At 45.2% G+C, this 22,721-nt stretch overlaps 5 protein-coding genes across 6 annotated transcripts; 3 read left to right on the top strand and 2 right to left on the bottom strand.

Annotated features, from left to right (window-relative positions):
• Positions 1-176: 176 nt before the first annotated feature.
• LOC135333447 (ephrin type-A receptor 4-A-like) lies at positions 177-4,845 on the top strand. Its single transcript, XM_064528418.1, has 6 exons — positions 177-897; positions 1,751-2,023; positions 2,071-2,731; positions 2,969-3,124; positions 3,941-4,288; positions 4,488-4,845. The coding sequence occupies exons 2-6, from the start codon at positions 1,754-1,756 to the stop codon at positions 4,742-4,744; spliced, it is 1,692 nt and encodes a 563-aa protein (XP_064384488.1). The 5' UTR covers positions 177-897; positions 1,751-1,753; the 3' UTR covers positions 4,745-4,845.
• A 2-nt stretch (positions 4,846-4,847) lies between these two features.
• Positions 4,848-10,740, bottom strand: LOC135333408 (dynamin-binding protein-like). 2 transcript variants are annotated; one of them, XM_064528367.1, is made up of 14 exons: positions 10,434-10,740; positions 10,076-10,255; positions 9,569-9,813; positions 9,235-9,336; positions 8,883-9,024; positions 8,224-8,411; positions 7,677-7,871; positions 7,288-7,343; positions 6,849-7,048; positions 6,615-6,733; positions 6,447-6,551; positions 6,214-6,333; positions 5,424-6,041; positions 4,848-5,163 (listed from the first exon to the last, which is right to left on the bottom strand). In XM_064528367.1, the coding sequence occupies exons 1-14, from the start codon at positions 10,642-10,644 to the stop codon at positions 4,951-4,953; spliced, it is 2,694 nt and encodes an 897-aa protein (XP_064384437.1). In that variant the 5' UTR covers positions 10,645-10,740; the 3' UTR covers positions 4,848-4,950. The 2 variants fall into 2 exon arrangements, with proteins under 2 accessions (XP_064384437.1, XP_064384436.1); XM_064528366.1 differs by having other exon boundaries at positions 8,224-8,414.
• Positions 10,741-10,888: 148 nt separating this feature from the next.
• On the top strand, positions 10,889-13,136 carry LOC135333457 (crystallin J1C-like). The gene is made up of 6 exons (XM_064528427.1): positions 10,889-11,057; positions 11,168-11,341; positions 11,504-11,787; positions 12,110-12,302; positions 12,453-12,591; positions 12,841-13,136. The coding sequence occupies exons 1-6, from the start codon at positions 10,895-10,897 to the stop codon at positions 12,932-12,934; spliced, it is 1,047 nt and encodes a 348-aa protein (XP_064384497.1). The 5' UTR covers positions 10,889-10,894; the 3' UTR covers positions 12,935-13,136.
• LOC135333473 (protein phosphatase inhibitor 2-like) lies at positions 13,098-14,884 on the bottom strand. Its single transcript, XM_064528442.1, has 4 exons — positions 14,639-14,884; positions 14,343-14,522; positions 13,858-14,032; positions 13,098-13,336 (listed from the first exon to the last, which is right to left on the bottom strand). Exons 1-4 carry the CDS (start codon positions 14,743-14,745, stop codon positions 13,208-13,210), a joined length of 591 nt encoding a protein of 196 aa, XP_064384512.1. The 5' UTR covers positions 14,746-14,884; the 3' UTR covers positions 13,098-13,207.
• Positions 14,885-14,929: 45 nt separating this feature from the next.
• LOC135333404 (deubiquitinating protein VCPIP1-like) lies at positions 14,930-22,647 on the top strand. Its single transcript, XM_064528362.1, has 14 exons — positions 14,930-16,108; positions 16,386-16,554; positions 16,751-16,920; positions 17,285-17,535; positions 17,815-17,978; positions 18,326-18,624; positions 18,778-18,977; positions 19,249-19,439; positions 19,971-20,179; positions 20,375-20,596; positions 20,806-21,125; positions 21,960-22,055; positions 22,112-22,228; positions 22,501-22,647. The coding sequence occupies exons 1-14, from the start codon at positions 15,160-15,162 to the stop codon at positions 22,549-22,551; spliced, it is 3,408 nt and encodes a 1,135-aa protein (XP_064384432.1). The 5' UTR covers positions 14,930-15,159; the 3' UTR covers positions 22,552-22,647.
• Positions 22,648-22,721: the final 74 nt, after the last annotated feature.

Genomic DNA, 22,721 nt, shown 5'->3' on the forward strand with positions numbered 1-22,721 from the left:
GGGATACAGCAGGGCCGTAGACAGCGGGGGGGGGGGGGGCAGGGGGGGCAGTTGCCCCCCTGGCATTCTAGATATACCAAAATTAATAAGAACAGAACCAATTTTCTCTCCTCTTGTGACATCAGCCAAGTCCTGGGCTTTGAGAGCTACTCTGTATTGGGCTGGTGGGGCAGTTTCCGCAGTGGATCTTGATTGGGAGGAAGTCTTTTTTTTCTCAAGAGGACCTCGACAATTTCGAGAAGACACGACTTGTTTCTACATGGCCTCCACACCTTAAAGAAATCATGGCACAGTTTTATAGCGATGAACTATTCCAAGAACTGTGGACAAAACTACTGGACATTTTTGCTGAGATTCAAACAAAATACGATGGTAATATTTGCAGGGAGAAGCTGAGCCAGATAGGCTGCCCCACGCTGATACTGCATGCTACCAAGGATCCAATGGTGTCTCCCCCGATTACATGCTCAGTACTTGAAGGATGGTATAGCAGGTAGTCGACTGGTAGTCATGGAGGAAGGGAAGCACTGGCTACACAGAAAACACTCCAAGGAAGTCAATGCTTTAGTTTAGTGGAGATGTTTGTGTTATAGCTAGACTACTATGATTACTATAGGATTGTGCGATCAAGTTTGTCTAGCTGTGTGTTTTATATACAGTTTTATGATATACAGTTGGTGTATTCAGGTCCAAGACCATCATATCAGAGTGAAGGAATGTGCTCTGATCACATAATTATTTGCAGGATATGATGTGAGACAAGTAGGGAGGGGCATGTAAGTAGCCAAAGTCAACAAAGTGCAAGTACAGTGTCAAAGCTAAAGAAGCGTCTGGTGTGGAGGTCTAAGAGTTCCACAAGTCATTGAAGGCTGCCTGGATTAGCTATAGATCTACAGTGTAAGTTGTTGCACATTGTTAATATGTGAGCCTCATGTGTATTGTATTGTATCTAGTCTGGGCCAACACTATTACTGATGAAATAAGCAACACTTCGGAGCTATACCTAGCTAGCTAGCTAGCTGTATAATAGTCCCCCCTGCAACCATGGTCATGGCTTTATGAATCTCACAATATAGTGGAAAATATAATTATTACTGTCATGTAGACTCTATATTGTTAATCGAAACTATAAGCTCACTCCACTGTACTGACCATCGGGTGCAGTCGTATTTAGTATCTATCTATATATGAATGGTATCCATGGTACAATCGTAGCTAGCTAGCATTGCGGGTGTGTGCTAATTACAGGCCATTAGCGTGCCTGTCTCAATGTTGGCAGTGATAGGCCGGCCATGTGACAGACAAAACAACCACTGCACACTCCTTATTTGAGCGTGACAATAGCCAGGCTTTCATTGCTAATACTTCCTTTGACAGACAGATTGTGTTTATGGCCTCTAATTAATTTACCATGAGCTAATATTTAGCAATCTCTTTTATGGAGTTCAGACCTATCGGCTCTTGTGTGGGCGTGTGGCTATTGGTATGTGGTTTAGTGTTCACCACTTTACTGAAATAAGTGTCTTTATATACAACATGTACAACTTTGAAGTTTGTTCTTTGAAGTTGAAACCCTCTAAATACCTCAACCTGTCTTTTAGCCCCCCCTGTGTACATAGGTAACATGTTCAGTTTGCTCATAGCAAGTGCAATAGTTTACCTTGTAACTATCAACAACATGCAGAGCTTACACAACCAATTATGCATAGCTTCAATAGCAATAGTTTATGTTTACTATTAATTAATGCAGATAATGGATTTCCTTGTTCTAACTCTCGTCCTGACCCTCTCCCTGTGGGGCCCCCCTGCTGTGAGGGGCGCGTGTGTGGACGATGATGAGACTGCCTTCTTTGATGATGAGTGTAGAACTAGCGATCGTTTCTCTGCTGACCATGTCCTGCCACCAGACTGGGGGCTACTGTTGGACTCTTATGACTTCAGTGGCCTTGTGGGAACCACCACTGTCGAGCAATGGAGAACACTGGATGTAGATGGAATAAGCACATCAGTACCTCAAGGAATAGTAAGTTCAACTTCTGCACTGGATATTTAATGTTGTTATTTGTTTAGTGGAGTGAGAATGGAGGTATCTGTCAGCACGGCTTGAGGATATGCAGTACCATGCTACCTAGTCAGAACCAACAGAATAACTGGATTTTCTCGGACTACATTCGATTCCCGAGCGTGCCCAACGTGGACGATGTGCAGGAAGTTTTTTTTGACATGTCATTTCGGTTTACTCAATGCGTCACGCCCTGTGTCAACAGCTACGCCACCGTGTACCGATATGACGTGAACGCCCCCGTATCAGCTGACCAGAGAGTGGCTCCCTCAAATTACCAACTACTGGGTGGAATTGCAGATTCCAGACTCAATCAAGCAACCAGTCCGACCAATAATGCGAACTCGGTATGGTCTATTCCAAGGCCGGCTACAAACGGGTTTTACCTTGCCTTCAGAGATGAGGGTAACTGCGGCACTATCAGCAGAGTGTATGTGTACTACCGTCGATCGCCTGGCTACACTGGGACGTTGGTCACCTGTCCCTCAGTCCCTTTCCCAATCCAGGGCTCTACCAGCACCACACAAGGCACATGTTGCTGTGGACTGAATGCTGAGAATAAGAGCACTCTTGACAGAATATGCTCTGCTGATGGTTCTTGTGTGGACCCAGCTACTGACGTGTGTGGGTGCTCTCCTGGCTTTGAGTTCATTAATGGCGTCTGTCAAGGTATGTGTGTTACAGTGTACGTTACTAGATAAAGCATACAAACTATTAATGAAAGATTAACTGTAATAATTATATCCCCTCCAAACTTGGACACGCTGCATGTGATCACCATTATTTTGTATAACATCCATTGTTTTATGTGTGTTGATTCATTGTTACCAAGCTTACTTAATCTGTATAATTATTATTCTCAATCATTTCGTGTACAGTGATTCATTTACACCTCTCTCCCTCCAGCTTGCCCTGCTGGTATGTTCCAGCCTGACATCTCCATCACCTCCTCGTGTGTGGCGTGCCCTGCTAACAGTGCAGCCTTGCTACCAGCCAGCGGTGTCTGCGACTGCACTGGAGCTACCGTACGCAACCCAGCCATGCCAAGGAATCCTTGTGCCGGTGAGGCTCTAGTTACTAATGTTGACAGCAGTCAAACTTGGCACACATGCAGCGTATTGTAATTAGAGCTGATTAGTAAGTATGTACAGTTTGTTTGGGTGTTGGTGAGATCAATAAAAAATGGAACATGTAACGTGTTTACCAAGTAATTACCGTATTACTAGAATGTTTTGCGAGCATCAAACATTTGCGAACTTTGCGATGGTTAATCAATTTGCAACAATAAAATCCGCAAAACCTAAATTTGTACTAGTAAATACACACGATCTTTGCCAGAACGCAATAGTTAGATCGCAAAGGGTCAAATTTTCTGCTGATTTGGCTCATTCGCAAAAGTTTTTCACCAGCAAAATATTCTAGTAATACGATACTGTGTTGCCTACCCCCCACAGAGCCCCCTCAGTCTCATTTGTTTATTCCTACCCCCCACAGAACCCCCCTCAGTCTCATTTGTTTATTCCTACCCCCCACAGAGCCCCCCTCAATCAGTCATTACTAGTAAATACACACGATCCTTGCCAGAACGCAATAGTTAGAACGCAATAGTTAGATCGCAAAGGGTCAAATTTTCTGCTGATTTGGTTCATTCGCAAAAGTTTTTCACCAGCAAAATATTCTAGTAATACGATACTGTGTTGCCTACCCCCCCACAGAGCCCCCCTCAGTCTCATTTGTTTATTCCTACCCCCCACAGAGCCCCCCTCAATCAATCATTAGTTTGTTTCTTACCCCACAGCCCCCCTCAGTATCATTTGTTTATTCCTACCCCCCACAGAGCCCCCCTCAGTCTCATTTGTTTATTTCTACCCCCCACAGAGCCCCCCTCCTCCCCCTTGCTCACTGTGGAGCCAGTGGTTGACGGCACTTTTGTCACAGTGTGCTGGGGGTCTGCCCTCAACACTGGGGGTCTGGACGACCTTCACTACAACGTGTACGTGCATCAAGTTGGAATGGATGGAGCAATGTACAACAAAGTCAATGACAACCCTATCACAGGATCTGGGGAACTATGTCATGAGATTTCCGGACTCAATTCGATGTCTAGCTATGCTGTCGTGGTGACATCAGCCAATGGAGCGACAGGTGACCCGCCCACGTTGGATCAGCAGCTCTCCTCCGTACAAGGACAGTTTGTGGCGTATTTTGTGGACACGGGAGAGCCAGGTGTGTGTGTGTGTGGTGTGTGTGGGTGTGTGGGAGGGATGTGTGGTGTGTGGTGGGTGTGTGTAGTAACTGATCGTATTGCCCCCACCATTTGAAAGCTTTCTTCTATGTGTGTACATAATGTATAGAACTGTAGAGAGTTGTGATTGTACGAATTTTGGTATAATTATAATTTTAACATTATTCTTTTCCATTCCAGGTCTTCGGAAGGGTGATGCCATAGCATTGACCTTCTTCATGACCCTCATCTTTGTGGCTCTAATAACAGCTGCCATCGCAATCACTGTCATGTGGTTCGTCTGCGTCAAGAGGAACGCTACCATGGCAACCTCCCCAAAGACCAACGGAGATCATTCAATGAGTGATTATAAAGTAGGCAATACGGCTAAGGTTGAGACCACACCCTCGACACGCCCCTCCCGTCCACCAAGACCCCCCACCAGGCCAAAAGTGTGATCATTTTACAACAATTGAACTTTCTTTTTCACTTGTACATTTAGCAGGTCTATCCGAATGTTTTCACACTATTACTTTAAATTAATTTATTATTATCGAAAGATGCGTCAATTTATTTTATAACAGCAAAGCACAATAAATAATTATTATAAAAAGAACATGAAAAAGATTTAAAAAGTTGAAAAAATAATATTAATATCATCTAATTATATAATATTTGGTGTTCGTTTTTCGAGGTATGTTGCAGGTACGTAACCTCTGTGCCCCACCCCACTCTCCACCAACCACCACTCCTCACACCCGATACGGTCGTGAGGGCAACGCAGGACCACCACCTCTCCACGCGTCAAACTGAGCTCGGCAGAATCTTGAGCATCAAAGTCGTAGAGGACCTCCAACTCAGAGCCCTCAGGGAGGTCCTGCGTGTGGGGGGGGGGGGTACAAGGGAACATGATCTATATTCTATAAGCTGTATTATATGCAGGTACTAATTTTAGCTCGTTTGTAATGAAGTCAGTGCTAATTTTACAGAGCTGATTGTAGTACTCGCAAATAAGGGTACTTTAATTTCTCATTAATTAAACTCAGAACGATAATATTATAGAGTTAAACAGTTTCACGCAGTATATATTGTACACTGGAATAGCTACCACAATATTGATATCTAGAATCGACTCACCTCGTCCTCCTCGCCCTCCTCTGCCAGATTCTCCTCCAGGGAGAACACTCCCTCAGAAGGGGGGGAGCTGACCATCAGGGGGTGGTCCAGGGGGGACATTGGGGACGACCCCTCGCTCAGTGAACCCTCGGATGACCTCTTTGGAACATTTGTTTTGGTGGTAAAGTTCATCGCTAATGATGCAGGGACTAGCGACAATTGTGTGAGCTTATGAGATATATAGGCTATCTCAGTGGCATGTTTGGTGTGGATCTCTGTACTGCCTTCAATCACCTCACAAAACGGATAGAGAAGCTTCGAGACGTCCGTATGAAACAGGTATTGTGCTTGTACCAATACTGTCAGCTGATGTTGTAACATGTTAACCGAAATGTCCAAAAAGTTTGGCAGCTCCTCCAAAAGCTGTTGGTTCAGTGCTTCGTAATTTCTCTTTGCTAGGAGCGATTGCTCTCTGAGTTGTTTTATTTTGTCTGGCTCTTCAGCGTGCTCGTACGCGTACTGGGTGTGGTCATAGTCCAATAGCTTGTCCTTGCGTTTGTGTATCAAGTGAAGGGGGTCTGGGAAGAGAGACAGGAGACTGTCCAGCGGAGCCATCACAAAATCCTTGACATACTGCGACTGGAGAAAAAATTTATTATTAATAATAGAAATCTAGATACACGCAAACTTCCTATAGACAAGTACGTATACATGCATAAAAAACATTGTACAAATCACATTTTTTTCGTCTGCCATTGGGCTACTCTATCTTCATTAAATGGAGGCAATAAGGGCAAAGAAGAAGACTCACATGTGACTTGAGGGCCTGCCGTAGCTCGGTCAGAATGGTCTCATAATTGGTTAGACTCGACACGTCACTATTGTAAAGTGTCATCCCATCTTTAGAGCATTCTCGACTATCACAGATATGCTAGGGGGGAGATTACAGAGAGGATTACTAAAGATTACTATTCAACTGGCTAAGATTACTAGAGATTACTAATTCAGCTGGCTAAGATTACTAGAGATTACTGACTTGTGTACCTGTAACTCCTCGATCCATGTACTAATATCTTTGAGTACTGTTCTCAGCTCTGTCTCCAATGACAACACTTTACTCTCAATCTCGTCAAACTTTGTATCGATGGTCTGCATGAATACGCAACAATAATAATTATATACAGCTGTTGAAATTATCTGAGCGTGACTGACCTTTGACCTCAGTCCAGTGAGCTGTGTGAAGGCTTGCTGCATTCTCCGTACTTTTTTCTGGATAGAGTGTTTTGAGAGTGTTCCTCTTCTCTCGTCCTTGGGGCCAGTGTAACGCTCAACTAGAGGGAGGGGGGCGAATCATTTAGAACACAAGCACTGCCCCCTCCACATAAGTACCGCCCCCTCCACACTAGCACCACCCACTCACTCCACACAAGCACAACTTCCACTTACCGATATCTTTCCTCCTCTTAATCTCGTTGATGTCCTGAGCCATCTTGACGATGACATCACGAGCATTCTGTATGGCCTTTCTGTCAGCGTGCTTCTCCTCCGTGGACTCAACCAACTTGTCCACCAGGAGAGGATATTTGAGTATCCTCTGGACTGGCTTGATCAGGAACGACTGGAGATCCCACGCCTGGATCTGGTCCCTGTGTATATACATGTACATGTGTCATGTGACTACAAGTACGAAAGTGCATGGAGACATGTGGCTATGAGCACTTGAAGGTCTACCAAAACCTTATATATGACACGGGTTAATTGTTTTGTACATGACGTTAATTGTGGTCTTATCAATTAATTAGAGGTTGTGCTGATGAATTATGATAATTAAAAATGTTTACTGGACTCCATTAATGGCAGTGGGTGTTGAGGTTGCTACACTCACCTTAGCTCGTCCATACAGTGTCTTATCTTGTCAGCGAGGACAGGGCTTTCCATGTACTGTGTGGGTGGGTGTGTGTGTGTGTGGGTGGGGATGACAGTACTAGTGCACCAATTAAGTGTGTGTGTGATGGATGCACTACTAAGGCTTTGGCTAGCCTCACAGTCTCCAGTGGCAATGTCCCATCAGCCCTGGGGCATAGTAAACACACCACCACCCACTTAGCGCCTGCCCTTTTAAGGGCATGAAAACCATTATTTCTGATTTAGAACCCATTCAATATAATGATCATAATTGGACTCCAGTCATGTTGGCAACATTCTTACATAATAGCCCACAAATAATTATTAGACATTAAGGCTATCGCTATAATTATATTAAAAAGCACAAACCTTCTCCAGAATAGAAGCTGCTACATCGTGATTACGACAGTACATTCCATAGGTATCTCGTAGTCGGGGTGCAAAGGTCACAAAGACTCCGCCCACCAGTGGTTTCCCCTCCTCCAGAGCTGAGAGGAGGTCCTTTGATAACGAGGCCACCTCATCCAAGTTGCCAAACAGCAGCTCACTGTTGATCTCAGACACCTAGAGTAAGAATCAAATAAAATGAAAAAAAACCTCATTAATTTTGTCTATAGCTGCTTAAACGTTTCAACCAAGAGAGCCACGTTTATATGGCACAGGCCCTACCATACAAAGATTGTACATTGCTAAGAGCTACATTTGCTCTGCCAATTGTTTGCTAGAGAATGCTTTGTATAACAGTGTCATGCCAATAGCAGCAGCATGGTACTGCATGTACACGAAACAATAGCAATAAGCTTTTTGTCAGAATATAAAGAGAATAAAAAACTGGTTGAAAAATAATAATTATTACTGAGAGTCAACATGCACTCTATACATATAACAGTTGAAATATTACCCAATCCACTGTTACCATTTGCAGGGAGGGTATCACTTTATCCACGCAAAGTTGAACTTGATGGTGGAAGTCTCGCTCCGTGTGTACCAGCTCGTTGATAACCTTTGACCTCTGCTGCTGCTGTGCAGAGGTGGGTGGGGCAGGTCGTGGAGGGGGGAGTGGCGGGGGAACAACAGGGGAACACTGAGGGACACTCTCACGTTCTACTAGAAGATAAAATTATGATTGAGCTAGTACATGATTTCAATGATGATCTAGCTACTTCTAAAAAACATTTGAAGCAAATCTATAAGATCATAGCTAATTATTAAAGATTTGTGGCCGATTGAAGACATACATTATGTCGGTTTGATTTCCGTCAGATTAATCTGAAAGATCTAAGCCATTAACCCATGCAGTCAATCTGACTCCAGGTCTGCTATTGAGCCAGCCCTCAGACACACACCACACACACACACACATCCAGAGAAGCACTGAAAATGGGTTTTTAAGATGCTCTGTGGAAGTGAAAGCACCAATTAAGCTGTACCAGACAAGTGGCCTCATCAAAGGCGTCCAGTAATTATAGAGCCAAACACTGGATAATTTGCAACACCAGGAAACCCCACAATATCTAATGTGCATGATGCACTGACCACAGTGGAACTGATCACTGCATTATAATGTTCACTCACGTCTGATGGCATTGATTTTTGAGGTAAGTGTGTCGATGTTGTTCTGGTGTGTGACGACCGTTATTTCTAGTTTCTCCATCTTGAGTTGTGAGTGGTTGATGCGGAGGAGGTTCTGAGCACTCTCCAGCAGCTTGTGCTCAATCTACACACACAACACACACACACATGCAGAGGTAATGACTATTTATTATGGCTAGGATTGGTGCACAGCTGTATATTAACATGTACTGACCATTTTGTGATGGCTACAGGCATCACAGTGCTATCTCTTAATTATAGGGCAAATAGACATTATAAAAATACAAGGTAGAAGCAATCTTAAAGTAATGGAATGCCATGGAGATGGACGTACCTGCAGATCTGACTCCAGATTCCTGAGCTTCTGGTTGTTATCTGACATGGAGACGTGTCTAGTGAGAGCCTTCCTTGGTTTGGGTTTAGGCAATGTCATGTACTGAGGGAATTAAGGGGGAGTAATGGCATGGGGTAGGGGGGAGTAGTGGTCTAGGGGGGGAGTAACAGTGTAACGGTGTGGTCTAGGGGGGGGGAGTAACGGTGTAAGGATGTGGTCTAGGGGGGTAATTAAAGGCATGGTTAAGCTATCATCATGGAAGCAGTCAAGTGTATGTTTAGCTCATCATCCGTACTTCCCTGCTCTGAGGGAGGTCTTGTGCTAACTCTCTCACCTTGTCTTGTTTCTGTGCTGGTAGTGAGTTGGGTGGGGCTGGTGCAGAGCGTGAGGGGGTGGGGTGCAAGTCCCCCACCTCCTCGTAGAGTGGGCTAACTTCTGATTGGACGGAGGGTGCTGATACAGTTGTACGCAACAGTGGGTGTGGTTGCTTAGTAACCTCCATTGGACCGTCGACCCCGTTGACTCCATTAACGAGAGGGTGGTCCTCTTCCGTCTCCTTAATCACCTTCACAAATGACCCTACGCAAAAAAAATTAACTTTAAAAAGTCAGGTTTTGTAGGACTGTAACTACAGAATATTTTGCTGGTGAAAAACCTTTGCGAATGAGCCAATCAGCAGAAAAGTTGACCCTTTGCGATCTAACTATTGCGTTCTGGCAAGGATCGTGTGTATTTACTAGTAATAATTTAGGTTTTGTGGATTTGATTGTTGCGAATTGATCAACCAACACCAAAGTTCGCAAATGTTTGATGCATTCTAGTAATACGGTATACCACTTACCCGGGAATATTCCCTCCGTGTCACGTATCCGCCCCCTCAACCACCCACTCCCCACCACCTCCACCAACTCCACAAGGTCACCTTGTCCGAACGACAGGTCGCCAGGACGATCACCGGCAAAGGGAAACCTAGCAATCGCATACGGCTTCCCTGATCGTGCCAAATCACTCTCATGCGATACTGGAGAGAAGATCAAGAAATAGTTACACAGCAATCAATTGTATACATTGTCTGTACAATTTGCATTCATAGAGGGAACATAGCTAGCCAAATAAAGTAGCTATAAAATATTAATAAAAACACACAAACAATGCACTAAACAAACACTACAAAGATGGCTGTCTGTGCTCAACCTAACCTGATGGACTCCCTAGCTCTATCTTGACGTAGTTGGCCGGGAAGATGCCCACTTTGCTGTCCAGCTTCCCCTCAAGCCAATTCTCATCAATTCGCCTGAGTAGCATGATGGACTCTCCAGCAGCAAACCCTAGCTCGTGCTCTGCCTGGCTCTCGAAGCTATGTACTGCACGTGCACAAGGGATCTGCTTGCTTGCCATCATTGATTCCATAGCTCTAGCCGGTGGCCGTAGCTAGTTCTAGCTATTGTCTGTCTTGTTTACAGGTTGTTGTTGATCTCAGGGTGAGAAACTACCACATGACCACGCCTCCAAAACTGCCCTTCCCATAAAATTAGGTGTTTTCCCTTTACAAGGAGGTGGGGCTGGTCTGCAGCTCTAGCTCGATTAGTTGTGGTTTTCCTGCTTGTAGTGTGACAAAATTCCTCAAAAAATGTTATGCTGATGAAGGCGTGGCTCGTTTATGTACTTCCCGTGTCCAGAGCTAAAGCCAGGGTCGCAAATTAATTCTCTAAAATCAGCAAGCAAGCAAGCAGAAATGTCAAAAGCGAAGCTGCAACAACTGAGCCCTGTTCAGCAGAGGAAGGCTGCTGCCATCTTGGGAGCTCTAGTAGCAGACTCTGCAAGTAAGGAAGCTCCATCACATCACTATGTACACACACCTGTTATTGCTGGCTATATCTTCACCCTCCCCCCCCCCCCCGGCCCCCCCCACTACTATTTGACCCCCCTGCAGCTTCCCCCCTGCACTGGATCTACGACCAGGAAGAGGTCAAGAGGATCACGTCCACAGGAACGATTGCATTTGTCCCGGAACCTCACTGCCCTTACTACCACATCCCCACGGGTACCAACAGTGCATACGGTGCTCAAGTATTCGTAACCCTCAGAGAGGTGGCTACCAACAAAGGTGACCTCTCAATATAGTGCAGCTGGCAGGAATTCGGTTTCAGTGGTTTTCATTGTTGATATTTTACTATAAACCTGTAATTTGCTTTTTAGTGTGATTGTTGTGATAAGAGTTTCCTTGTTTATATCCTGGTGATTGTGTTGTGTGCTTCTTCCTGTGTAGGTGTCTTCGAGGCTGGCAGACTTGCAGATGCCCTCTATAAGGAGTGCGGACCTGGCACAATTTACGAGAAGGTTCGACAAGAAAGTGGACAGCCAAAGAAAGGACCGTGGACCAACCATAACCTCAAGATCTTCATAGCCAACAGAGAGGAAGGCAGAAAGCCGGAGGCTGACCCAACAAGCCAGGACCCCGATGGACTGTGCAAGGCTATCGTGGTGATTGCTTCGCTCAGCGGTACGGCTTCAGTCCTGGACAAGGTTGGAGAGTGCGTTGGAACCACACAGGTGAGCATAAGAGCTGGGACACTAGTTTTGTTTGTTAGTGATCTTTGGATTCATGATCACATTCTCTGATAGCTCTGTTCAGTGTTGCTGCTATTTCTGATTTGTTCCTGAGGCTTTTTTTAAGACTTTAAATGCTATAAAGCCTTAGGATGGCAACTAGCTAGGATGGCACTACTTCTGTAATTTTTCAGCACTTTTCACGTATTTCCCCTATGTTTAAAATTATTATAATTATAGAAATTTTGTTATTTCTTGAAAATGGGTGCTGGACATGCTATTAATAGCCAACTTTGTCATTGTCGACCTTCCCCACCTCCCCCAGTCGAATGAAGCAGCTACTAACTATGCTAGGAGCGGTGGAGCTCTGTTAGACTCTATAATACAGACTGGAGAGATTGATTTCGAAGCAGCCAAGAAAGCCGCCTCACCTAACGTGTTGGCTGCCCTGGAGGAGGGGCTTGCTGCTAAGGGAAAACCCCACCAGGTGGCAGCCAAGGAGTTTGGTTTAGCTTGTGGTGAGCATATAGCATAGAATTTAGTTTGAGGGGTTTTATTGACTTCCTGTCAGTAATGTCCTGTGGGCCTTCGATGACTTACATGTATCGTGTATAATTATAGCTATGTACTACTCACTCATTACTATGTTGTTATTTTTTAACCCCCAGGATTCCCTGCCTCGTTCAAGGGCATGATCCAGGGCATTGCCTCGGCAACCAGTTTCCCTCAGGCAGTCAAAGACGGTATCCTAGCCGGAGGAGACAACTGCAGCAGAAACACCTTCATTGGAGCTTGTGTTGCCGCAAAGTAAGTCACGTAGTTATGCCCTAGGGTACTTAGATACAGCAAAACTCTAGCAGTTGAGATCCAGCTATGAATTTTATTCCATTGTTGCAAGTGAACCTATAATCCTGCATAAACATATTACTTCCTTACTTTGCTGGCGTGTATTTGTGTTCGGTATCTTATGATGTTGGCTTAGAGCACTTTTCTTAGTCCCTAAACGCTGAGTATATGAGGTTGTGAATGACTGTGTCCCACACCCACTCACTCCAGGTACGGGCTGGAGTCCTTCCCTGATGAGTGGCTCAAGAAGTACGACTTCACAGATCAAGTCATTGATTGGATCTGCACGGTTGTCAAGGCCTGAGAAACTGCGCTATTGAACTTTAGTTAATGTTATATTAGCAACCTTTAGACTAGGATTTATTTACCGTCGACAGCTAAAATTCATTAATTTTGTCGGTCATCATGATGTTGATTGTCACTTACTCCGCTAGTTATGATTGAGGAGTGTTTGTGAGCTGGAGTGGTTTCAATTTGCTAACAATAAAATTTGAATGAGTGTTAAATCATCACAAAACATGAACAAGGGTAGTGCAAAAGAAACTAAGGATTTACTGGCGGCTACATACACGTGACACTAGCTAGTGGTGTCCTCCATGTCATCACTGTCTGCTGACCCTACACTCGCCATGGACGTGTCAGCTGATATCACATGACAACTGGAGGCAGTTGGGTCGTTATCATCAGCCTCAGCTTCAGCAAGGTCCTGTGTGTGTGTGTGTTGGAGGGTTGAAACTATTACGAGGAACTGCTTTATCTGACCGTAGAATTGGGTAACCACCTCTCCTATTTTCATTAAATATTGTATATAAAAACTGACAAAATTAATAGTTGCAGGAATAACTCTTACTGTAGTTAATTAGCTGTCTACTGGTAGGCTTCTTTTATATATTCAGACAACACAGAAATACAGAGACAAACCACAAGAAAAAGGCAAACAGAGCTCGGCCTTGAGAGCCAAGAATGATGTGTGTGTGTGTGTGTGTGTGTGTGTGGGTGTGTGTGTGGGTGGGTGTGATTACTACGTATTTGAACAGCACTAATGATACAAGTTGCAGTAATCTGAGACAAGGTCAAAGGTAAAGACAAGGTCAAAGGTAAAGACAAGGTCAAAGGTAATTCTTTCTTATACTACACTATTCCTTGCAAGCCCAGCTTACAGCCAGCTCTTCTGAGCTTACTAAAATTATACACAGCATCTGCCCACCTCACTGAGACCACACCCACCTTTGGGATGAGCTCTCTGGCTCGTTTAACAGCATAAAACTCGTTGTAATGTTTCTTCCTCCATTGTCGAAACTCATCCTTGTGCTTGATCTGTTCCTCATTATCCTCACTGTCACTCGACTCTTGCTCCCACTTGCTAGGACCAGCGCCATCACCGGAGGCAGCCTCCTGTACCCTGTGTGTGGGGGCGGGGTTTGTGTGTGTGTGTATGTGTGTGTGGGGGCGGGGTACGTGCACTGTGCTATTACATGACTCAAATTATTGAGAATGTGGTAATAAATTCACAAGAGTTCAGAGTTCATGACAGCACTGTAACCTTTGAGGGTCAAGGACATAATTATAGATACCATATAATTATAGCGTGTAATTTTTGGGGACACAATTTTCGTGGTTTTCGTGGTTACCCTCAGAAATTACCCACTATATGGCAAATGCAACAAGCAATACAAAGCAAATCTACTGGACATAGTAACCATGGTTCTCACCGGCTAGCTAGGTCATCAGGGGAGATGAGGCCAGGTGTGATTGGTTCCCCCTCATCGTCCACCAGCTCATGATAGGGCGTCTTGGGCTCCTCTATCTTCATGTGGCCATAGTCCTTGTCCGGGGGGTGCTCTGTCATCAATATGTTCATCTCGTCCCATTGGATACCACCATCGGCATCACTGGGGGGGGGGGGGCAATCAATGTATAGTGCTTGTATGTAGTTGTTACAAATGGCCGTTTATACATTACATTATTGTCGCACAAGATAAGTGAGGAAATCGATACCACTACTCACATATTTCCAAAGCTAGGTGTGGCTGCTGCTTTAGGTTTCCCTTTCTTGAGGATGCTCTTCACAGGTTGTCCTGAGCTATTCTGAACTGCATTTCCACCGTCTGCCATTGCCAGATCTATATATCTAACAGTAAACCAGCTCAATCTACATAAACTAGTACTGTATTCTATACCGCATGCACACTGCACACTGTACTGTACTAACTGACAAACCAGAGACAAACTATACTGTATATAATATGTACAGGGTCGATAAGTTCACTGATGACAAGACGTCACATTATTATTGTACAGCCTATATTTGGGAGTCTATAGAAAGCCCCTAAAGTACACAGTACAGACAGTTAAGTTGTGCAAGGCTAACCAACACCTATGAGCTGCTACTGAGGCTCCAGTGGATAGTCGGGAGCTAAACACAAGCCTACAAGCAACCAAGTCAGAACCAAGAAACAGAAGTGTGGATACCCATTCCAGTGCATTTCAAGACCAGTACACACTCGACACACACACACACACACTTTGATGGATGGTCTCACAATACTAAACAGTCTGGCAAACCTGCTGAGTCAGCAGCAAGGGATTGCCACGACAACGACCACCCCTCGCCACAAGACCCAATATTCCTCGGCCACTTGTCTGGACCCCGAATGTCAGACCACACTTTATTTCCCATCGCACGAGGCCAGTGTTGAGTGCCCCACTTGCGGTCAACGGCACACTGTGGGGGACCTCCCGGACAGAAAGGAGATCAGCGGAAAAGATAACAGTTTTCGAGTGGAATTAGCCCAACTAAGACAGAGCTACAAGACAGGGAAGAAGACACCAGAGTTGGTGAAGGTGAAGGGGATATCGAACTATCAATGCAAGCTTCTCTCTCCATCGCTCACTTTGTACGGGATGGATAAATCTGATAACGCCAAGACCCTCGAGGAACTGGGGATGGGGACAACGTTCGACTGTGGGAAACTTGCCTCCAGGGCTTTTGCAATCGATGAGAGCCACTTCAAAGTGGTGGGTTATGGTCGTGATAGGTCAGGCTCTGAGCGATACTTGCAAGACACCCTCAAAGAAGTGCAAGTGGCCAATGAGAGTACAGAGTGTCTTGTGCCTGTGCATGCAGACGGAGATGGTCACTGTCTAGTGCATGCTATTTCACGTTGTCTAGTCGGGAGGGAGCTGTTCTGGCATGCCCTGAGGACAAACCTGTACGACCACCTCACATCAAAACAAAAAGAGTACGCGGAAATGTTCAAAGATTTCATCAGCGATGAAGAATGGAAGGATATAATTGCTGAGTCAGCGCCTGACTTCCAACCACCGGATGCACAATCGCTTGGCTTGAGGAACATCCACGTATTTGGTCTGGCCAACGTTCTCAAACGTCCAATCGTATTGCTGGATTCTTTGTCGGGGATGAGGTCAAAGGGGGATTACTCGGGACTCTTCCTGCCCACTCTCAGCACACCAGAAGGTGAGTTGATTCGTGTTGTATCATGTCCACCATTACATGATGACTGTTGATATTACATGTTTCCCTTAATGACTGTTGATATTCAGTGTCTGTTGTCAGTCTTGTCTCTGTACATGTTAGGAGGTACAGTTAGACATTTGTTTTTGTTTGTTGTCCACTTCACATTCATTAGCTCTACACAGTGTTGCCTAGCAGCCATATTCCCCCCCCCCCCCACACACACACACACACACACACACACACACACACACACACACACACACACACACACACACAGAATGCAGCTCAAAGGGGGGGATACTCAATTCCCCTATTGTGATAGCCTGGAGCAGCAGTGGGCGTAACCACTTCATACCCCTCTTACCCGTCAAGGGGAGGCCCCTCCCTAAACTACCCCCCACGTTGCGGCCAAAGGTGTGGGGGGCGGATGAGAGCATCCTCAGCAAGTGAGCCATGCATACACACATTCACAGCCGTCGGTCACACCTGGCTACTGCTCTAGTTCCGGGTATTCTATAAACGTATTCATTCAGTGTACTAGTCGTGGTTATTTGTGTCGGGTATATAAGATTATTCATAGCTTTAATATACATTCCAGAATATCACAAACTAGTCTTTTGTATATTCATTGTATTCTACCAGGTATGTAGTTCTGGACGAGCTGGGTGCCATGACGATGTGTGCAGGGAAGGAGCTAGCCGACAGTTACCTCGCTCGTCTCGTGGCTTGTATGGAGAGACTCTTCTTTGAGAAGCACGAAGTTGTCCCGTCACTAGTGGCAGAGTTTGACCATTTCGTCTACAAAAGTGTCGGTAGGTGTTTATATGACCACTAACTTAATTGAGGTGCTGTAGTCTTTCATTTTGAGAAATTTCTCAGAGTGTCAATAGCTAGCTACCTCTAGAGGTGAAATATGAGGATCTGCAAGTAATAAAGTAAATAAAGTATGTACAATGAATGTAGCTCTTTGAACTACTATCAGAAGGCTCCTGGACTAGCAAAAGAATGGATCTAAAGACCATCTTATCCCCCTAGCTACCTTGGAGGTCCCTCTCACCAGCTGTGTAATGTATAGAATATGAGCGGCCTTGGCCTAGGGACAAAGATAATGTGCAAAGCATTGTGCAAGGTCCTAGCTACCTTCCATTGTAATATATTGACGTTACTCCCCTCCAGGTTGTGTGGGCGTATCAGCAGACATCTTAATAAGCTCTACCCACTTAGCTGTTGGAGAGAGTCGTCTCTTCCGTTGTCTGATCTGCTCAGGGCTGACGTGTGTGCCGGGGGAGTGGCTTGTGGAGGGGGGGATGCTCTACAACAAGGCCGCCGATAATCTCTCACTAGAGGACAAAGAGACATACAATTTCCCATTTGATGGGGTTACGGCAAAGTACGATGAGGAGAAGAATCAGCTGGTACCTGTGGAGGTGAGGGGGTCACATGACATTAGGGGGCGTGGCTTAGTATGTTATGAACGTAAAATTATAATAATTATCATAATTACAAGTGCCCAAGAGCTTATTACCGTATATACATGTACATGTATATAGTGGGTGATTTTCGGGGCCAAAACACTTGTGGTTTTTGTAGTTAAAACCCTGAGCACGAATATCTTACCTGTTACTTTTGAACACCACCCACACACCTCACACCCACACGCACACCTCACACCCACACACGCACACCTCACACCCACACGCACACAGTTGAGTTGTTCTTGGTGCATGCAAATGACGAGGCGGGTCCTCGGCTCAGGGAGGGTGGTCTATGAGAATGGTGATCGTACGGACACCATCTCACACGGCTCTCGTTGTGGGTGTGGTTACATGCACTACTGGGACGGGAAAGAATACGACAACCTGCCAGAAAAGTTAGTGATCGTGTCATACAGGCCCTATAGCATACTATATCATAATAATACCAACCAAATCTACCTGTTTTTAGACAGCCATCATGTAACTTTAGTACTGTTGATCCAATTTAATTTGTTTGGGGCCATAATTTGGAGATTAAGGTATTTGACTGAAATTGGCAAATTCTATCTCATTCCTATTCTAGCTTCCTCATAAAAATAAAAGTTATGGCAGCTGAATGAGTCCCCGGAACTATTGATTAAATGGAGGGGGTTTTAGTTGAATATCTCCACACCCTCATACCCCCAACACACCTCACACACTCCACACCCTCACACACATCACACACTCCACAACCTCACAGAGTGCCGTTGAAGCTCACGTGGGGGGGTTGTAGCAAGGAGATCTCTGCCCACTGGTTCCAATATGAATCAGACCCAGCTAGAAACTCTAATGTTTATGAAGTCGCTCAGAAAGCTCTTAATGATAATTTTCCTGGAGAATTTGGTAGTGAGCGACTAGCACAAGAGATAGTGGACCGTATCCTCGCTGTCACGGCAACGAAAGAGACTCTAGAGCAGGTGACGGGACTACACCCACCCACTGTGGAGAAGGTTCAAAGTTCAACCACGCCCACCACACCCACCAAGGATGAATCAGCAGGTATACAGAATTAATTTTATTATTATTTTACAGCCCATGCAATCATCAGCTCTATAATTATTGGCAGCCTATACATGTACTAATGATAGTGTACACACAGAGACCCCCCCCTGGTGTATTAATGACCACATTGTTGTACCCCCCACCCCCTAGAGACCCCCCCTGCTGGTGACGTCTCTGCGTCCAAGATCATCATGGTTGGACCCAAGAGTCGCACACTCCACAAGGAAGAGCTGACGGCTAGCGAGACTGAGAGACGTGTTCGGAGGAGGATAGAGGAGAATGCACGTCAGCAACAAATGAGAGGACGGAGTGGGCGTGGCCCCGAGAAACCACCCCCTGTCAAGATAACGGTAAGCTAGGGCTATCACTAGTTGTATTTGAATTATAACCCTCAGCCTATAATTATTGTATATACTGGGAAACCTATAATGTACTGTATAGCTAGAAATTTCTGCGGCCCAAAATTCTGTGAATAGACCTTCTGCGGATAATATTTCTGCGTTTACTCGCTCATTCGGGCGGCAGAAATTTCTAGCTATACGATAATAATATAGAACCTTTTGCAGTACCTCACTGGGAAACCGCAGCTTGCATCACATTCGTATATTCTCTTTTCTACAGAAGTCATTGACACCCCCACCGCCAGCCAAGACCACACCCCCTCGTCCCACAGGGGATTCCCCCAGTCCTACCAGCCAGCCGGCTAAGAAGAGGATTAAGGTGACATCATCAGATGGGAAGACTGCTAATTTGACCCTTGAACTCAGCGTGACTTTCTCTGAGCTACAGGAGGCCATCGCTAAAGAGCTGAGGTGAGTAAACGAGGGTGTAGTTGAATATCTTTCAACAGCCATAACTTGAGTACCGTTGATCCAATGTCAAAAATGTTATGATTTTATGAAAGACAAATGTCAATCCAAAATTTTGTCGGGGCCCTAATTTCTCATTTTTCGGCCTTGGACCATGGGCTATTATCCATGGTATCGCCAAATTGGTAAATACTTTTATCTCTCAATATTTTGATGACACCATTTGAACTATTTTTTTCTAAGCTTTCAGAAAATCCTAAAAAAATGACATTGGATCCACGGAAATCAAGTTATGGTGTCAAAAATGTTCTGATTTTTAGAAAGAGACCTTTCAAAATGTTATCTATTTCTAAGCTTTCAGAAATTGAAATTCAAGTTATGGCAGCTGAACAAACCATAGTATAAACTTGCGTATAAATAGGTGTATGTTTTTGTCTGAAAGTGGTAGTAACCACCACTGTATCCATAGGCCCATTGTATAGTGTGTACGAGATTCAATAGTCATGTGATATTTCTTTAATGTCACATGACCAGTATTCCACCGGAGAGACAAAGATTGAGAAGTGGATTTCCGCCCAAGGAGTTGAAGCCGGGACCTGACCCCGCCCACCCCCTGGAACTGGCCAATGGGGAAAGAGTATCTGTTGACATCATCGAGATCAAAGCAGAGTCCCCCATTCCCATAGCCAAGTCAGTCCGAGGGAGGAATGAAGTGATGGACAGGGACGAGGAGGCAGGAAAGAGTGAGTGAAAGATAGGGCTTGTCTGATTGTGACCTCATGCATACAAGTGAAAATTGTACACTAAAAACTTAGTAGCATTTGTTTGCTAGTGCTACAATTATTATGGTGTATACAAGTTCTACAATATTCTACTGTTTGTTGAAACTACTTTAACAGTGTACACGCTTCTCCTCCCGCCCACACACACACACACAGCACTAAACACACTCATGCAGCTGCTAAGAGGGGAGAGCGTTGACTTCTGGTTGGTTGGTCAGAATCAGCCGGCCATGTTCGAGAGAGGAGGGGAGTACTACCAACAAGTGGTGGACCAGTACGGGGGGCAACTCAAGACTGGGACACACCTCCAGTTTAGGGAATTCCCCAATAAAGTGTTCGCCTTCAATGCTGAGAAACAGAGACTAGAGCTGTGCCTGGGTAAGTGTGTCTGTGCCTGGGTGAGTGTGTCTATAGGGCCGGCTGTACATGTGTGGGCTTCTATCTTGAGTTAGATATTCTGTTGCATATTGCCTCATTGGTATGTCATCTGTGAATAGAAGTACATATATTGTACACATGGCATGGCACAGTACGTGCACCCCCTACACACACCCTCCACACACACACATCCACCCACACACACACAGGTCTCCAGCACATGGCGATAGCTCCTCTCACACCTGACCAGGAGAAGCTAGCCCTCGCTGCTGCACAACTCTCGGCCACACCCACTACCACAGGGGACCACCACCACCATCACCAAGAGACACACCCACACAATGACGAGGGGTCAGGGTTCAGCGGAGGAGCCTACAAAGGACCTGTAAACAAGATCAAAGCATTCTCGGGCAAAGGTCAAACCCTCAGTAGCAGCGGCACCTCCGATATGGGCGGGGCTTCAGATGTTGGCGGAGCTTCAGAGAGCAGTGCCAGAGGAGCAAAGAGGCCAAAAAGACGAGCAGAAGATGTACGTTGGTGTAGTCATGTGATATTCAGTAAATGCTCAAATTTGGAATTGGCCATATAATTTCCTATTTTCGGAAAGACCATGGGCTATTGATATTTTGTCAAAAACCGGCCCAAAATAGACTTTTGATTTTAAGACACCATCTTGGCGAGCTTTAGCCTCGATCCCAGGCCGCTCTTCCTCGAAGAGAGGGCCTGGTATCGACTGTTTGCGCATGCGTCACATAATCCCCAGAAACTGGGGACTCCGGATATCATCGTATAATGCTCAGTAAAACCATGACGTCACAACGAACGGAAGTGGGTTGAAGAAAGTGGAGAAGAAGGTTTCTAGCCCGTGTGATAGCATCCTAATAGCTACCCTTAGCCTGCTATGTTAACAAAGAACTCATAGCCTGCAACAGTGTGGATGGCAATCGTCTGAACGAAGGGAAGGCTGACAAAAGCCTATATGGACAGGCCACGCCCATCTGACACTTGGTGAAAGTCTACATGTAGACTCTATCAGAAGAAATAGCATGCTGTAACCAAACGTACAGCTCTGTCTCTAGCTAGCTAGCTATATAGCTCTGTGTATGTAGTGTTCTTTGTGTGTATATGTTATTCAGGATATTTTTCGGGTAAAATGTCAGTTTAATGGAAACATTACGGGGAAATTATCCAATAATTTTGCGCATGCGCAAACAGTCAGTAGCAGGCTTATGCTAACGGAACCAAATGTTATGGCCTTTAATTCATTGAACTCTGGGTCCCCTGTATTTTTAGTTCTGGTGTCTAAATTCATGATTTCTGAAAGCTTAGAGGAATTTCATTATTTTGGTACATGTACGTGTAGGTACGCTCTGATGAAGACTCGCTGATGGAGACCGCTCAGATGGTTGCTAAGCGACTGGCTAACCTTCAATCCCGAGAGAAAGATCTTCAGCTGCAGGTACTGTGTTAGTATAGACTTGTGTATAGAGTTCATGAACCCTCCACCTCCTCCAGGTGAGGACACTCAACCGAGAGCTGGTGAATGCTGAGTATAAACAAGATGGAGCGTCAGTGAGAGATGACCTCGTGACCTCTCTGGAGAGCCGGCTCCTTGACTACAGCAGTGAACTGGTGAGTGGATGAAGTACAGTGACCACCCCCCTCTGTAGTGACCACACCTCCAACTGTGATATTAAGCAGTTTGTGTACAAAATAACCCTCACACAATAACCCTCACACAACAGCCTCTGTAGTGTAACCAATACAGCCATGCAGTTACTTTGCCCCCCAGCCCCCCAGTCCCCCTGCCCCCCTCCGTTCCCATAAATTAAGGCATTCCACTTCTGTATACTAGCAAGTCATGATAAGCTGATGATAATGGCTGTCCCATTTCCTCGCTACAGAAACAAGTACGTGAGCACATCAAAGAACTGACGACTGCAGACACTCAATAATAACAGCTAGTTTTAAAAATTCATTGATTGCGTGTTTTTCCGTTTCTGTGTTGTGCAATTGCTAATTGTGTGGGTGGGATATATATGATGTCATTATCAAGTGGCCATGCATGGGTGGGGTGTGGATGATGACTGCGTGGGTGGGGCCTATAAAGATGGGCGGGGCTCCA

Source organism: Halichondria panicea, chromosome 3 (genome assembly GCF_963675165.1).
Source record: "Halichondria panicea chromosome 3, odHalPani1.1, whole genome shotgun sequence".
Taxonomy (NCBI): domain Eukaryota; kingdom Metazoa; phylum Porifera; class Demospongiae; order Suberitida; family Halichondriidae; genus Halichondria; species Halichondria panicea.

Coding starts and splice junctions, on each gene's coding strand:
- LOC135333447 (XM_064528418.1), top strand. CDS start 1,754: ATGGATTTCCTTGTTCTAACTCTCGTCCTGACCCTCTCCCTGTGGGGC. Junction 2,024..2,070: donor CATCAGTACCTCAAGGAATA/GTAAGTTCAACT, acceptor TTATTTGTTTAG/TGGAGTGAGAATGGAGGTAT. Junction 2,732..2,968: donor CATTAATGGCGTCTGTCAAG/GTATGTGTGTTA, acceptor CTCTCCCTCCAG/CTTGCCCTGCTGGTATGTTC.
- LOC135333408 (XM_064528366.1), bottom strand. CDS start 10,644: ATGGAATCAATGATGGCAAGCAAGCAGATCCCTTGTGCACGTGCAGTA. Junction 6,334..6,446: donor CATGGATCGAGGAGTTACAG/GTACACAAGTCA, acceptor TCTCCCCCCTAG/CATATCTGTGATAGTCGAGA. Junction 6,042..6,213: donor GGCAGGCCCTCAAGTCACAT/GTGAGTCTTCTT, acceptor TTTTTTCTCCAG/TCGCAGTATGTCAAGGATTT.
- LOC135333457 (XM_064528427.1), top strand. CDS start 10,895: ATGTACTTCCCGTGTCCAGAGCTAAAGCCAGGGTCGCAAATTAATTCT. Junction 11,058..11,167: donor TCTAGTAGCAGACTCTGCAA/GTAAGGAAGCTC, acceptor ACCCCCCTGCAG/CTTCCCCCCTGCACTGGATC. Junction 11,788..12,109: donor AGTGCGTTGGAACCACACAG/GTGAGCATAAGA, acceptor CACCTCCCCCAG/TCGAATGAAGCAGCTACTAA.
- LOC135333473 (XM_064528442.1), bottom strand. CDS start 14,745: ATGGCAGACGGTGGAAATGCAGTTCAGAATAGCTCAGGACAACCTGTG. Junction 14,523..14,638: donor ACACCTAGCTTTGGAAATAT/GTGAGTAGTGGT, acceptor CCCCCCCCCCAG/TGATGCCGATGGTGGTATCC. Junction 13,337..13,857: donor CCAGAGAGCTCATCCCAAAG/GTGGGTGTGGTC, acceptor ACACACACACAG/GACCTTGCTGAAGCTGAGGC.
- LOC135333404 (XM_064528362.1), top strand. CDS start 15,160: ATGGATGGTCTCACAATACTAAACAGTCTGGCAAACCTGCTGAGTCAG. Junction 19,440..19,970: donor GCCATCGCTAAAGAGCTGAG/GTGAGTAAACGA, acceptor TCACATGACCAG/TATTCCACCGGAGAGACAAA. Junction 20,597..20,805: donor GAGACTAGAGCTGTGCCTGG/GTAAGTGTGTCT, acceptor ACACACACACAG/GTCTCCAGCACATGGCGATA.